General features: G+C 37.0%; 1 protein-coding gene across 1 annotated transcript in view; it reads left to right on the forward strand.

Moving 5' to 3' along the window:
* Positions 1 to 814: 814 nt before the first annotated feature.
* prkx (protein kinase X-linked) overlaps positions 815 to 14,989 on the forward strand; it is a 55,708-nt gene continuing 41,533 nt past the window's right edge. The window contains exon 1 of the mRNA XM_082164052.1: positions 815 to 1,528. Within this exon, the coding sequence (XP_082020178.1) occupies positions 1,366 to 1,528 (163 nt within the window). The 5' untranslated portion in view covers positions 815 to 1,365. The remainder of the gene's footprint in view (positions 1,529 to 14,989) is intronic.

A 14,989-nucleotide genomic window follows, 5' to 3' on the forward strand; every position in this document is an offset into this window, starting at 1 on the left:
GCCAGTAGAAATGGACAACTTTAAAGGCGATTTTCTCAATATTTCGATTTTTCTGTACCCTCAGATTCCAGATTTTCAAATAGCTGTATCTCGGCCAAATATTGTCCTATCCTAACAAACCATCAATGGAAATATTATGTATTCAGCTTTCAGATGATGTGTAAATCTCAATTTAAAAAAAAAATAGATAGATAGATAGATAGATAGATAGATAGATAGATAGATAGATAGATAGATAGATAGATAGATAGATAGATAGATAGATACTGTACTAAACTCTAAAGGGTACTGCAAGTAATTTTTAATAATTTATGAAATCGCCATTATTGCAACACTAACAGCTTAGATGAAGGACTGCACCTAGCAAATCTAATGTCAGCTCAGCTCTCTATCTATCATTCTTGTATAATTTTGTTTTGTATTATGTTAGACATCTTCTTAGACGAGTGAGAATTATAGTGCTGTGCTATAATTAACGGATATATAGTAATAGCACGTGTTTTGATTATGTTCAAGAAAAAAATATTAAAATGAAATTTATAAATATCCTAGATCTTATCTGAAAGGTGAAAATTCTCATGTCAAAAAGACTCAAGCTACAACGTGTCCTCCTCCCCCAAAATAGCATCCAGTAACCTAGGCGTGGTGATGTCTACGTTGTCTACATGTGCTACAAACCACAGGGAAATACGTACACTCAAGCTGCCAGTCAAACAGTGCTCCGCCTTTTCTAACGTTCGATTGGACATTGCCGCAAGCGTGCTGAATATGATTGGTCAACACCGCTGCCTATCAGTTTTCAAGCGTTTCTCTGTTTCCTTACCGCTGAGCGATGTTTTGAAGGGGAAATGGGTTCCGATTTCTTGATGGGTACGGAAGGGGGAAGTAAATAATTTAAATGTCTCTGTTATCTGGCAATTTACATTGGGGGACCATTAACCAGCGTTTATACCGCATCCTTGCTCCTGAAAATTTTCGACTGGATAAACCGCCTGGATTCGTAAGACTTGAAGTTTGAATCTTGTCCACTCCTGTCTTTGTTAACGTGCTGTAGTCGCACAGGGGACGTCCGTAATAAAGTAGAGAATAAATGACAGTCCCGTTGACATGAATCGCTGAACATTTTAATAACAAGACTGTTTACTAGTCTAGTCTATATTGTTCAGATACATTTCTGTTTGCCAAGCGATGGAAAGCAGTGGGGCACAGTCTGGTTTGTGCGAACAAAGGATATGTTAACTTGACCAAAACAGATCAATGTGTATGTTATCGATAGCGCGTTTTCCAAAAGCGGAAATTCTGGACTTGATATCTAGAATTGGCCATTAATGTGGCTAGAGTTAGATTGGTCATACACGGAAGAAAATGGCATCAACTAAAGGCAAAGCTGGAATAAATAATGAAAGCAGTTCTGGTCGGGATAGTGGCAGGACAGACGCAGGCAGTCCCACGATATCCGCAGGGGCCGCATCCCTCACCACCAACAGGACCTACACACTAGATGACCTGGACACCATTGCCACTGTTGGTAAGTAGGCTAATAAGTGGTCCTTCTGGATCAGATTAAACACGCTTTAGTCAACAAATAATATCCTCCAAAATGTTTTCATATTTCTCTAAAATGTGTACACCCATGTTTGTCCTACAAGTGATTTCTTGGTTTAGCATTTCAAGGTGATCGCTTCTTACCGCTATACAAAGAGACAAACCAGAGCTTTGTAGCAGCATAATAAGTTACCCTGGGAATTCCCATGGGAATACATGCAGTAATGGGTTGTCAAGTAGCCTACACCTGCATCCTTTCTTTATAGAACAAGACCTAAGTTCAAAAATACACTTTTGATATTTTGTTACTTGTTACCAGTAGATTTTTTTTGCTGATTTTATAAATTTACTTGAGGCCATTCTCTAAAACTAACATTCGACTGGTTTTAACTGACGCTTTGAAAGTGAGGCTCAGGTGGGAAATCCCGGAAGTAAAGATCAACATTATCATGAGGGTGAAGAAACTGCTAAAGTAAAACTATCAGGATGCATCAGGAGTGCAAACCCTCCATTTATATTTTCAAGGGTGGATGCCATTAACTTTTCACGAATGAACAACACCAGGAAACTTTTGGGAAGAAATAATAATAATAATAATAATAATAATGTTTTCAAAGTTGCATCAGCTGAAAGCTAGTTGCACCCAGTTGCACAACAGTACAAACCCTTTAAATGTGTGTCTCTCATAGCCTCATTTTCATTCACATAGTATTGACTATGACTTGATAAATTCATACTGATATTTTTGGGGGGGATAGTCACAAATGTCTGTGTTATATAATTGTGCTGATATCATAAAGCAAAAAACAAAACAAATAACATTTTTAGAAGTAAATCATAATTTGGCATGATTCTCTCTTTTTTTTTCTTTTTTTTTCTTCTTGGAAAGAAATGCAGTGAATATTAAAAATTAATAATACTTTTATTTGACCAGGGTGCTTTAAATTGATTAGTGACGTAAAATGCTGTCCTTTTAAACTTCTGTTCATCAAAATATCCACACACACACACACACAAAATCCATAGTTTTCACAAAAATATTAAGCAGCACAACTGTTTTCAACACAATAAAAATATGAAATGTTTCTTGAACACCAAATACACATGATATCTGAAGGATCACGTGACACTGAAGACAGGAGTACTGCTGAAAATTCAGGTTTGCCAGCCCATCACAGTAATAAATTACATTTTAAATTACATTAGAAAACTATTAATTTATCAATTATTTTATTTGTAATAATATTTTACAATACTACTTTTGTTACTAAATGCAGCCTTGGTGACAGACTTATTTATTTATTTATTTATTTTATCTTACCGACCCAAAACTTTTGAATGCTATTACAAACAGTCATTCACTGATCTCATCGCTTTTCTTGCTTTTAAAACTTAACCCAATAAGAATACTTAATACCTTTTTTTTTTTGTTCTTCCTCTCACCTCTGCCCCTGAAGACCTCACTATCTTAGTTCAATCACACCTCTAACACATTTTAATTAGTTTCATTACACACCTTCTCTTCTACTCCCACATTTGGCAGTGAAAAGTAATTTATATAGGCTATGTACTGCACACACAAATGGAACAAGGCCTGTCTGACAAGGAGTAAATCTCATGTGACCAAATTGTATCTGTTAAAAGAAGGCTCGGTTTCTAAACAAGCCCCTCTATTTATATTGAAATGCATGGCAAGAACTTGTTACCTCCTATCTGAGCACCACAAACTTCCTCGTTCTCATTAGCACCATGTGAGTTCAGGCAGAAACTGGCAGGATTAGGCCTATTACTCAAGCCATAGAACAGACATCATAAGAGAACAACCTACATCAGTCTAGTCTAACTCCACCAGTGATGTTTAGCCATAGGTGAGAGTAACAGTGCTTGAAAACATAGGCTACTTGAATAAGAATTCATTCATTATCGAGTTATGGTGATCGGCATAGTGGCTATTTGTCCTGCCACCCTTTTTAAGGCCTGATGTTTTAGTTATTAGTAGTTGTGGTCATGCTATCTACCTCTTTTACCTGGCAATGTGAAACTGAAAGGACAACTCATTGTTTAAGGGCCTCAGGGCGAGGAGGAGAACAGTTCACATTAAGAAAACAACCAGGTCAGGCTGGAATGTGTACACAAGTATTTTGCACATGTGTCAGCATGTTTTGTTATTTTCACACATTAAGTCCCTCCAATCCATGTTCAATAGAAGTAATCTGATGATGCATCAATAAACTAAGCTAGTTGAACTTTGCTCATTTAAAACATGATCAAAATACTAATCTATTTTTAAGACAATAGTTCAAATAAGAGAGCAAGTGACAAATGTTGGTATCGGAATTGGCCGAAAAAGATTCCTGTCGTTGCATCTCTAATAATAGTATGTCAGTCTGGCGAGTAACCCAAAAAATGTACCAGCCAATGCCGATTCTATTGCCAAGGTGTGCGTAGAGGGTTGCAACAAAATAGTACAATGACAAACTCACTTAAATAGGCACTTTTACATTTCGCTTTGAAACCAAACCTTCCGCCGTCGTCTGGTCAGTCAAGAGTGAGGCGAAATGTGCAAAGTGAGGTGAAATCTGACTCCTGCTGCTGATTTGTGCTGTGACTTTCGTTCAGCTCACGCTGAATTGAGCACACGTTCAGTTTTTAATTGTAGTGTCTGTTCTCTAACTAAATTATTTGTATTACTATAAAAAATCTAAACAACGGTGGGGGCGGTGCCGCGGTGGGAAAGTGATGTAACCGGTGTTCCAGCTGAACACCGGCAACACCGACTATCGCAGCAAGCCATGTAAAGAGATTTTGTGTGCAGTGTAGACTGCTTCATTGATTAATGGCCATGCACATAATTCTTGAAATTGCAATGATTAAAGTAGTAGGCTAACCAATGCAGTGGACGGGACAAAAGTCTGATATATGGGCACTTATCCAGACTTTCCAGTTTTTTTTTATCCGTTTTAACAAGATTACATTACATATTACCTATAAACAAAACTTTGGGTTTATTTTTTTCAATTTGTTGACTTTTTACAGACTCAATGGCTCATATAGGCCACTGGGGGGTGGAATATATGCCTCGCGCTCAAGCGCACACATGAAGCTTGCCGCAAAGCACTGGCAAAGTATTGCATGTTTACATCGCTGGTGAAATGTAGCCACATTTTTGATCTTTTTCATCAATGGGGGTTGGGTTGCTTACACACTACAGCCTCACGTGTGAGCCAAGTCTTTGGACGTAACTGGTGTAAACTAGTGTTTTTCTATAATTACAGTATAATAAAAAATAAAGTATCTTCATCAACATACTCAGGTTTAAACAACTAGCACACAGAATAGGGCTGTATATCGAGTTTGTACAATTATCAATATATTTTTATAAACCATATGAGACAGTTTATATCGACAGTAATTTGATATTATGAGCACATCTGAAAAATAGCGTAGAAGACGCATAGGCCTAATCCAATTTGTCATAAACATGAGGCATGCTTAATAATAAGGGCTTCAAAATAACTTGTAAGATATAGTACGTACATATTTAAACGCTACTTGCCCCGTCAGATGCTCTGACAGATAGGCTATTTGTGCTGTTTAGAGATCTGTTTTATCCGATGTTCTCCATCTGTAAATGTTAGAAAGTCGTGCAAATATTTCCATTTTGCTGTCAGGAGTGGATGAGCCTTATTCAAGCTAGTCTCTCCTAAACTTAGACTTCAGTGAACGAGCGCCGCTGCTCACATAACTTGACAATACTTGCACGTTTTGTTCTATAACGTATTAATTACACACACATCCCACCCCAAACGTTCTTATCTATTTATAGAAACATACGTTTTTTTAGTTTTTTATATAAATAAACATTAAAGCTTCAAAATTTGATTTCGATATGGGCAAAATGTGCAAGTATCGTCAATATATGTTTACCACAGACCTTATTTTACTCATAAATTTAAAAACCTTGTTATGAAACCCCATGGTAAAATCTTGAGGAAACCAGTGGCAAATTAGTCCTCCAGGTTTTGATGTCATCCCTGAACCACTAGGCTATATAGAATAGGCCTAGACCACAATAATTCTGAATAAAATATACATTTTGCTAAAATATTTCTTTTTTGACATTAAATGTGCCATATGTAGAATTTTAAACCTACAATTGCATATTTATGATAGCAGGAACTGTATGTGACTATTGTAATGGAGTAATCAGATGTCAGATGAGTAAATGTGTTAGTTAGTCCGTGCATTTTTATTTTTTTATTTAGTGATTTTAACTTTTACTTTAAAAATATTGTAATGTTGTTTCAATGTTAGAATGTAATGTGATTTTAACCCTTTCTTTGCACATAATATACAGTATAGCATAGCCTATTCTATATGGTTACATTTTTACATATTTGTTTTCATAGCCTTCAATATGAACATTGTTCGTAGAACAACATTCGGCAGGATGTAGAATATATTTTAAAAATAAATACAGGAAAAAATTATCAAAATAGATAAAAGTAGAAATTATCTAGATATATGTTGTATATCGCTATTCAGCCAAAAAATACAAGAAATATGATTTTATTTGTAACCATATCACCCAGCCCTAACACAGAATACAAATCCTTAATTTGCACATAATGATCAGGGGCTTCATTTATAACTGTTGCGTACGCACAAAACAGGCCCTGAAAGAGGCGTACGCCACTTCCGACGCATAAGTTGTGATTCATAAAAACAAACTTTTCTGGAAAATGTGCGCACCTGCACGCAAACTCTGACTCACGTTTTGGAGACGGAGCAGTTTGGCGACACCGATGGTGAGCTGGAGTTAAATTGCTGTTTGGTCACTTTTAGACAGAAAATTTTAAGCAAATTATACATGGGTATACAGCAAGATAATACATATCATTTTACTCTAGCCTATCACTTGAAGAAAACATCCATCCCTTCTTAAATGTCCGCGCTAGCCAGCGCGTTGGGCTGTTTAGTGAAGCTGACTGCTGTAGCATATCTAACGGCAGATGAAGGAAAACTGTAAATCTTCATTATGAGTCCTAATCATAAATACAGTGCATGCTCACAATAACAGTTTAAATAAATAAAATAATGATTTAAACTGTGTTTTACATCTGATATACACATTTAGATTAAATGTGCCATACTGGAGTTAAAGGGATACTTCACCTCTGGAAAGATGAATGTGTATTTAAAATAGGTCATTTATGTAGAAGAAATGTGAAGACATTTTTTAATTTTGAGCTTTCTAGACTGAGAAAAGCCCGGAAATGTATTTTTGGCTTATGTGGATGAAAGACAACAACTCCCAGAATGCACTTGCTTCGCTGCTCTACGAGGCCACTCCCAAGCCACGCCTCCCGGTTAGAGAGCGCAGTTGAAAACAAGGTTAGGCTACTAGTGAGTCTCCGTGACGAGTTTGCCCGGGATATCGAGATCGCCCAAAATGTCCGGAATTCGGCTTTTGCGTTCTACAGTCGCCATTCATTATGTTTACTGTGGCGAGCAGGACGAGGCTGAGGGGCGCGGGAGAACGGCACGAGGCCGGTGGCGTGATTACTGAGATGCATCGGTCTCATAGGCTATCTCTCACGGAGGAGCGGGAATTTTCTTAGCAATGTTAAAACGCACATCAACCGATCACTTGTTTAGCGATCACTTGTTTAGCGTTCATGTAAACACTACATTCAGATTCACCAATCGGAATGAATTCAGTTAGATTGAAACAAAAGGTGTGCATGTAAACAATGAATGGAGACTGCAGAAAGCAAAAGCCGAATCCCGGACATTTTGGACGATCGCGACGGCCGGACATGTCCGGGTAAAAGAGGATGGTAACCCCTAACTTACTACTCAGCTTTCTCCTACTACTCAGCTTTCTCCACAGAACAAGAGCCTCTAGCTTAGCTTCCAAAGAAAGACGGCTGACCCTGTGTACATTCTGTGAACTGAGATCTCACCCTCTATGGGCGGGTTGAAAACATGCGGGACAGCCCCTCCTACTGGCTGTAGTCTTTAGCCTCTGGCCAAAATATCCTCCGATGACGCAAAATGACGATTTTTGCGTCATCGGAGGATTTTTTCCAGACAAAAAATACATAAATCTCTCATCTCAGGGGGATATGAGGGTGGAAAGCAGGGTAATTCGAAAATACTACAGGTTTTCTACTAATACAAAGCTTAATGCTAAATCCTGAAGTTTCCCTTTAAGCACTTAAATTACATGAAAAATTATATTATAATAGAAATAGAAATATTTGCTGTGGATGCAATGCTTTTGAACACTTTTTCTGTGGCATGCTGTGTTTTAATGTTTTAACTACAGCGAGGATTGCTTACCAGCAGATTGTCTGAGAAAATATTTTCGCACACATAATGCACAAAAAGGCCTATCTGTTTCCATAAAAAATATAGCCTAAATCAATTAAAAATACTATTTGGCCAGTGGAAAAGATTGAGAAAAACTTTCTGTGAAATGTATTTTATACTATTTGATTTATCTATTAAAAAACAAGGCAAGGATAGTCTACTAGATAATTTTTTTAGCAATTTAATGATACGGCACATCCGTATCTCATATTTTCCTAATGTCTTGTACCGTTAAACATGGTATCACGTGGATGAATATGCATATGCAAATGATATGGAGATGAGGATATGCATAGTAAAACTAGGCGTTGTAAGCTCCATATATGGTTATTTCGGGGAGGAGACGCATGTGCGCACAATCTTCTGCTCACTGGGATTTATAAAGGGAATTTAGCGCAGGTTCTGGCGTACACATGGTTTTATAAGTCTGAATATTTTTTGCCGTACACCATTTTGGGCTTTCGTGCGCACGTACACTTTTAGTAAGGATCCTACGCACAGTTTTATAAATGAGACCCCAGAGCAGCCTCAGTTTTTATTGGAGCGGAAATGTACTATTTCCGAGAAACAATGATCCTTATGTGATATCTGTGATTTACTGTACAAGGAAATTACTTTTGTGGTTTAGGGGAAAATTTTGCTCATGACATTTTGAGAGGCGATCTCCTGTATAAAAATGGATAGCGGGGATGCGAAGTGTATACTATAGCATTAGGCCCAGCATAAATAATCCAATTTGCAGAGCTTTTTGTGGGATGGTAGAGATTTACGGTCTGTGACGAATGGTTTAAGCTCCTATCTGAATGCTCTTATCGTTAAATTGTCATTAAAATAATGAGGAAATCATCGTCAGAACTCACTTTTTGCTCTAATTTGATTTATGGAAGAAAAGAGACTGAATCTGGATAATATGGCACAAGTGTTCTTTTGCTAAGAAATGGCAAATACAGCTTGGAACATTTTCTAGTGATTTTAAGGCATTTGATATCACAGGTTAAATGCAGCTCAGTGAAGGTTATCTCTGCCCACCAGTGTAAAGTCAGATGTATTGCCAGACTATTACTAAAATATGGGTTTCATAGTGAAAGGCTGAAATTGTGCTTTACTGAGACTTCTATATAAAAAAATAAAATAAAAATAAAACTTTTAAAGCCTTTATAAAGACCAGCTGTAAACCCCAAAGAAGAAAATTATTTATCAAGAAAATCTAATACAACACATCAACTAATCCATTAATGATGCCTTCAATTAGGTATTCATTAATGATTTAAAATAAGGTTGGTGTCTCATAATCATGATAATGGCCAGATAATGGTTAAGGTTGGTAATTGAAAAAGTAAAAGCTATTCTCATGTCCAGATAAAGGGGCATCTGCCACCCGAAACAAAAGTGATCTGCCTTGAATTAGCAAACTGAAAATATATCTATACATATTTATTAAACTGATTGTTTGAACCTGGTTTGCTATATTAATTAGGAACCAAAAACAGCCTACAATAGAGTGCTGCAGGAATGAGTCCTAAAACTATTTTAGTTTTGTTTAAAAAAGCATTTTTGCTTGCAGTTCTCTCGTAATTATTATAAAAAAAAATTCTCAATGGGTTTTTGGTAAAGTCAGTATGAAACGGAAGCTAAAGTAGTCTTTTCTTCCCTATTGTGCAGGGAAACGAAAAATGTTCATTGACGACCTTTTTTTCCCTGACTATGACTATGATGGTCTAAATTAAAAGTTTGTAATATACTTTAATTAAAAATTCTCATTAGTATTGTAAGAAAACACTCATTTTACCTGGTCAAAAACAGCTCTGTTTTCAGCACGCCGTTTGAGTGCATGTGTCTTTAAATGATAATGAGCTTTGCTCACCCCGCCCCTCTGTTCTGTGCGGACACCGTTTGTAATAATAACACAATAACCATAACGCGTCGTTCATTATAAACGTGGGATTATGAATTATATTGAGAACGTCGTACATAGAAAACATGCCGTAATGTACCCTGAGTGTAAAAATAGCCGCATTTGTGAAGCGTGCAAGCGATTTGCAAAGATTAATATAAATATTAATATAAAGGTTAATAAAATGTTACACTCACTTCAGTTCTTCTGGACGTGCAGCAGGAACACGAATAGTTGGTACTACTGATCCTTTTTTCAGGAGCAGCTTCTTAGCAAAACCAGCTTTATACTGACCTCGTTTATAAAGCAGTCTGGTGTGTGAAATGATTCATGCTCGCAAACATGAAAGCATTGACGTTGATCGTGAGTAATATTCCCTTCGAAAAAAAACTCAGCCACTGCGTCTTCAGCGGTTCGGATTTAGGAACATCAATTTGACTGCTGTGTTCGTTATTGTACCGAAGAACAGAACACCGCCATTCTGCTCATAGACAGACAGTGCTCCAGCTATCAACAATGACCGCGCCGGTCCGCGCGGGCTATGATTGACAGCTCGCTCACGAGCAAGGGCGGGTCTGGGTTGAAACGCTCCTGTCAATCAGCAATTGTGGGAGGGGCGTCGATTTTGTGATGTCACAATATCGAACAGCTTGATTAAAAAAAACAATGGATGGATTTCTATCATTTTATGATGGTTGTGTGCAGGCACTGCCAACACACATTTCAGTACAATCAACTTCATGTAGTGCATGTATCAAAAGTGCATGTACCATTATATGACCCCTTTAAAAAAAAAAAAAAATACTTGACCAAAACCACTTGTTTTTGTCAAATAAAGGAGACGGCAACAAATTGACTGTTTTACGAGTGTTCATGCTTACGGTTGTCAGATTTCAATCATTTAAACACCCAGTCAGAGCTTTTCTGTTAAAATAACACATTTTTTACCCAGTGTTTTCAATATCTGGCAACCATGCACGCGCACACTCTCTATCTACACTGATGAAGAAGCGCAGATGATCTGAAAACACAGACAAGTAAGCTGGAGTTCAGCGATCTTCATTTGAGATTTTCTACTTAAATTAAAGTGTCATTCAGTCGGTCTGTGTTCTGTCACGAGCCGCTTGCGCTGTTTGTGCGACTAAATCTGCGATCAAAATGCAGGCTGATATCCAGCAGTTTTTAATGTTGATCATATTATACGAGCAAGAATGCAATGTTTCCTGAATATCCACACGATTTCAAATGTTAAAATGATTTTATACAACAGTTCAACAAACAAAAGGGTAACATTAAGTGATGTACTACATTTAAAACAGTATTTTCAGTAGGCTTATTGCTCTATTTTGCAGCGAACGCTATAGCAGAACTGCAGCACACAGCGGTGATTCGTGAACAAATCTGTGGCTTTGAATGAATAGTGATATTCAATTACCCGTTCAGCCACTTGCTTTGTTACTGAATGAATGAATGACTCGATGACTCACTCATAAAGACAGTGTCTAAAGACTACACATAAAATAGCTACCAAAATTAATGTAGGTAACTGCAGTTTGACTAAAAGTAATGACTAAAAGTTGACAAAAAAATGAATGACTTTCCGTCAATTAAAAGTAGACTAGACTAAAATTATGAAAGACAAAATGACTAAAATATGATTGAGACCAATAAGCATTTTTGTCTGAAGATGAAGACTAAGACTACATCAAAAATGGCTGCCAAAATTAACACTGCTATTGTGTCGTATAGTAAACTTCTCGAACAAGAAAAAATGTTGGGCGGAATTTGAGTTTGTCCATTGGGATTGCATTGGATTGCTGAATCGTTGTCTATTGCTGTGATCTAATGTGAGTGACAGGTTGTCCCGCTCTCGCGCCAGTGAACACGTCATCAGAGAAGAGAAGAGATGCCGTTGCAAGAGAGAGGGTGGAATTATTTTGATTATAGATTACGAGGGTACATAATTTATAATAGTGGCTTAATAGGACCACAGATATTTTCTGGGACATTAAACGGCATTATGCCGAACAAGGAAACACTTATTTACAAGACTTTTACAGCTTTGTTGTATTTATAGTTTGCACTATTGCTAACTATTTTAACTCAAACTTTACAACTTGTAGATTTTCAAAAAAATTATTGAAAGAGTCATCGAAGCTTAGTGGTGGTGACGTTGTAGCAACCATGGTGTAGTTTATAGCGTTTATAGCTTATTTTTTTGCTTCTGGTGAATGTATGTAGTCTTCAAAATTCATAAAAGTTGTGTTAATTTGTGAAGATTATCTTGATGAACAAAATGTTTAGGTTAAAGTCACTGTGAACAGGAAGTTGCGACGACTTTACTTCAGTATCGTGACATATTTTTCGAGTGAAATGAAATAGGCCTATTAAATGAGAAAAACAGAGGGCGTGGCTTTTTTTTTTATGGATTGGGAATTGATTGGATCTAGAAAAGTGTGCATTCCATCAGCTCATTGTCTAAGCTTACAGCTAGTGGTCGACCGATATATCGGCCAATATTTGGCATTTTTAAATATCGGCATTGGCCGATCAGTTTTTCTGATTGGCCGATGTGTTGGAAGCGGGACTTTTATTTTGACTGGCGGCGCCTGATCACACAGGGCTCATTCACATTCTCCCGTCTTCATTAGTTTACGATCTCTGTCTCTGTTTTTTATATCTAATACTTTGTTAAACAGAACTGGTAAACAAAAAAAGTAAATGGTTTGGGGAAAAGTAAAGCGTTGCTTTTATATTATTTGTAACAGAAAAGGCAAGCAATCAGGCTGAAATACTTTTTATCATTTACCGTCAACATTCAGCAAATGCAAAAGATCTACATAATTTAAACAAATCTCTGAATATCTAATAAACATTTAATTTCACAAACCTTGCAGATTTAATCTAATCCAGCTGTGATACCTTGTGAAGTGTGCATTTCACGTTGTTGCAAACGCGTTGTTACTGCGAGTGACGTTCGGTCCGTGCGAAGTCAGTGAATGCGAACAGAAGATCAGCTTCACAGGAGACGCGATCGAAAAACTTTAAATCCTTCATTTTAAAATATGCCGTGCTATCCAGTTGCCCACTGTGTCATATCGTTTTCACTGTGTGCTGTATGTAAAATTAGCGTTACCTTGTCTTTATTTGAAATATATCAGTGCGCACGAAATTACCAGATTACTGAGTGCCCTGTTACAGTGTTTACTTCCTTTTTATTCACTTTTTTTTTTTTTAAATGTGAAAAATACTGAAATTGGATTGCAGATTCAAGAAGTTGCCATCTAAAGTACAAACATGTTTATTTTAAGGATTTGTTTTCTAATTTATTTACAATTTATTAAATATTGAAATAAATATAAAGTATATTTATATATCGGCTTTATATCGGCCATCAGCCACCCTGCTCTCTAAGATATCGGCATCGGCCATCAAAAAACCAATATCGGTCAACCACTACTTACAGCAGACTGACAAACTAAATTGCATTGGTTGAATTGTTCACCTCAAGACTAATGTGCACTACTAACTAAGTAAATGGGGTCAATTTTGATTTCATGCCGACTTTATGAATCATGAAATGTTTTTGGTCACATATGTTCTGCAATAATCCAAAAGCCAATATAAATGTATTCTTAGGAACCAGGATGATTCTACTGTAACTTTGGTTTTGCCTACAAAAGAATGTCATCCCTGCCGCAATCTATTAGACCAATGAGAAATAGGCTACTTAGGGGAATCATTTTGATTATTATTTCAAATAAATAAAATGTAGTTATTGATTAGGGGTGGGAATCTTTTGGAATCTCACGATTCGATTAAAATCGATTCTTGGGGTCACGATTCAGTTAAAAACTGATTCTCGATTTTGAATCAGATTTTTATTCGATATGCATTTGTTTTTGAATTTATGTAATTTATTTGGTTGATATCTGGCAACCCTTCACTCGAGCTTTACTAAACCGAGGGAAGAGTTCAGAAGACAGTAGATAGAAGGAGAGCAGCAGTATGCAAACTGAACAGCAGCTACTGTTAGTGGAGTTATTTAATAAGGTACTTTAAATTACCTTATTAAGAGAGAATCCGGTGGAGACTGAGACGCCATCGCTGCTCAGCCTTTTATATTCGCCTCTCACGGCTTGAGCACTCACATGTCTTTTGCATCAGCAAAATGTATGATTATCATTGGCCAAGTATTTGGAGTTTGAAAAATCCTAATACTTGCTGTTGCAGTCTCAATATTTAGTGATTTAACCTCAGGTACAGGATATGTTTATATGCTTTTACAAGCAGGTATTGTCCGTTATCATGGCAACCGCTTACACATCCACGTTGAATGTGCTTCTCATGTGTAAAAACTACAAAACAAAAGTGCCGGACTGCCAGTAATTATACATTATTTAAGGATATTTTTTTAATTTGTTAAAAGGATAGTTCACCCAAAAATGAAAATCACCCCATGATTTACTCACCCTCAAGCCATCCTAGGTGTATATGACATTCTTCTTTCAGACGAATACAGTCAGTTATATAAAAAAATGTCTTGCCTCTTCCAAGCTTTATAATGGCAGCGAATGGCCGTTTCTGTTTTGAAGTCCATCAATCCATGATAAAAGTAATCCACACGGCTCTGGGGCATTAATAAATGCCTTCTGAAGTGAAGCGATGCGTTCGTGTAAGAAAGAAAAATCCATATTTAAAACGTTATCGACTAAAATAACTAGCTTCCGGCAGACGGCCTACGCAAGTCGACTTACGCCAAAAGAGTAACACTTGACGAGGTAGGAGTGGCGTAAGCTTTGATGCCTCTTGCGGTTAAAACTAATAGGGCTGGGCAACAAACTCAAGCACCTCCGACATTTCTCTTTAAAAATTGGCGTTTTAGACTTCTAATTCATGACTGGTATTTTGTTTTGCTCTATCCTCTGCGCTTCCGCGTTCGTCATTACGTGTGCGTCAAGGGTTACTCTTTCGCCGTAAATCGATGTGTATGGCCGTGTGCCGGAAGCTAGTTATTTTAGTCGATAACGTTTGTTGAACACAAAAGAAGATATTTTGAAGAATGTCGGTAACCAAACAGTTGATGGACCCCATTGACTTCCACTATGGACCACTAACAGAGAAACCCATACAGGTTTAGAACAACACGAGGTTGAGTAACTGATGACACAATTT

Source organism: Leuciscus leuciscus (genome assembly GCF_965113295.1).
Source record: "Leuciscus leuciscus genome assembly, chromosome: 3".
NCBI lineage: Eukaryota > Metazoa > Chordata > Actinopteri > Cypriniformes > Leuciscidae > Leuciscus > Leuciscus leuciscus.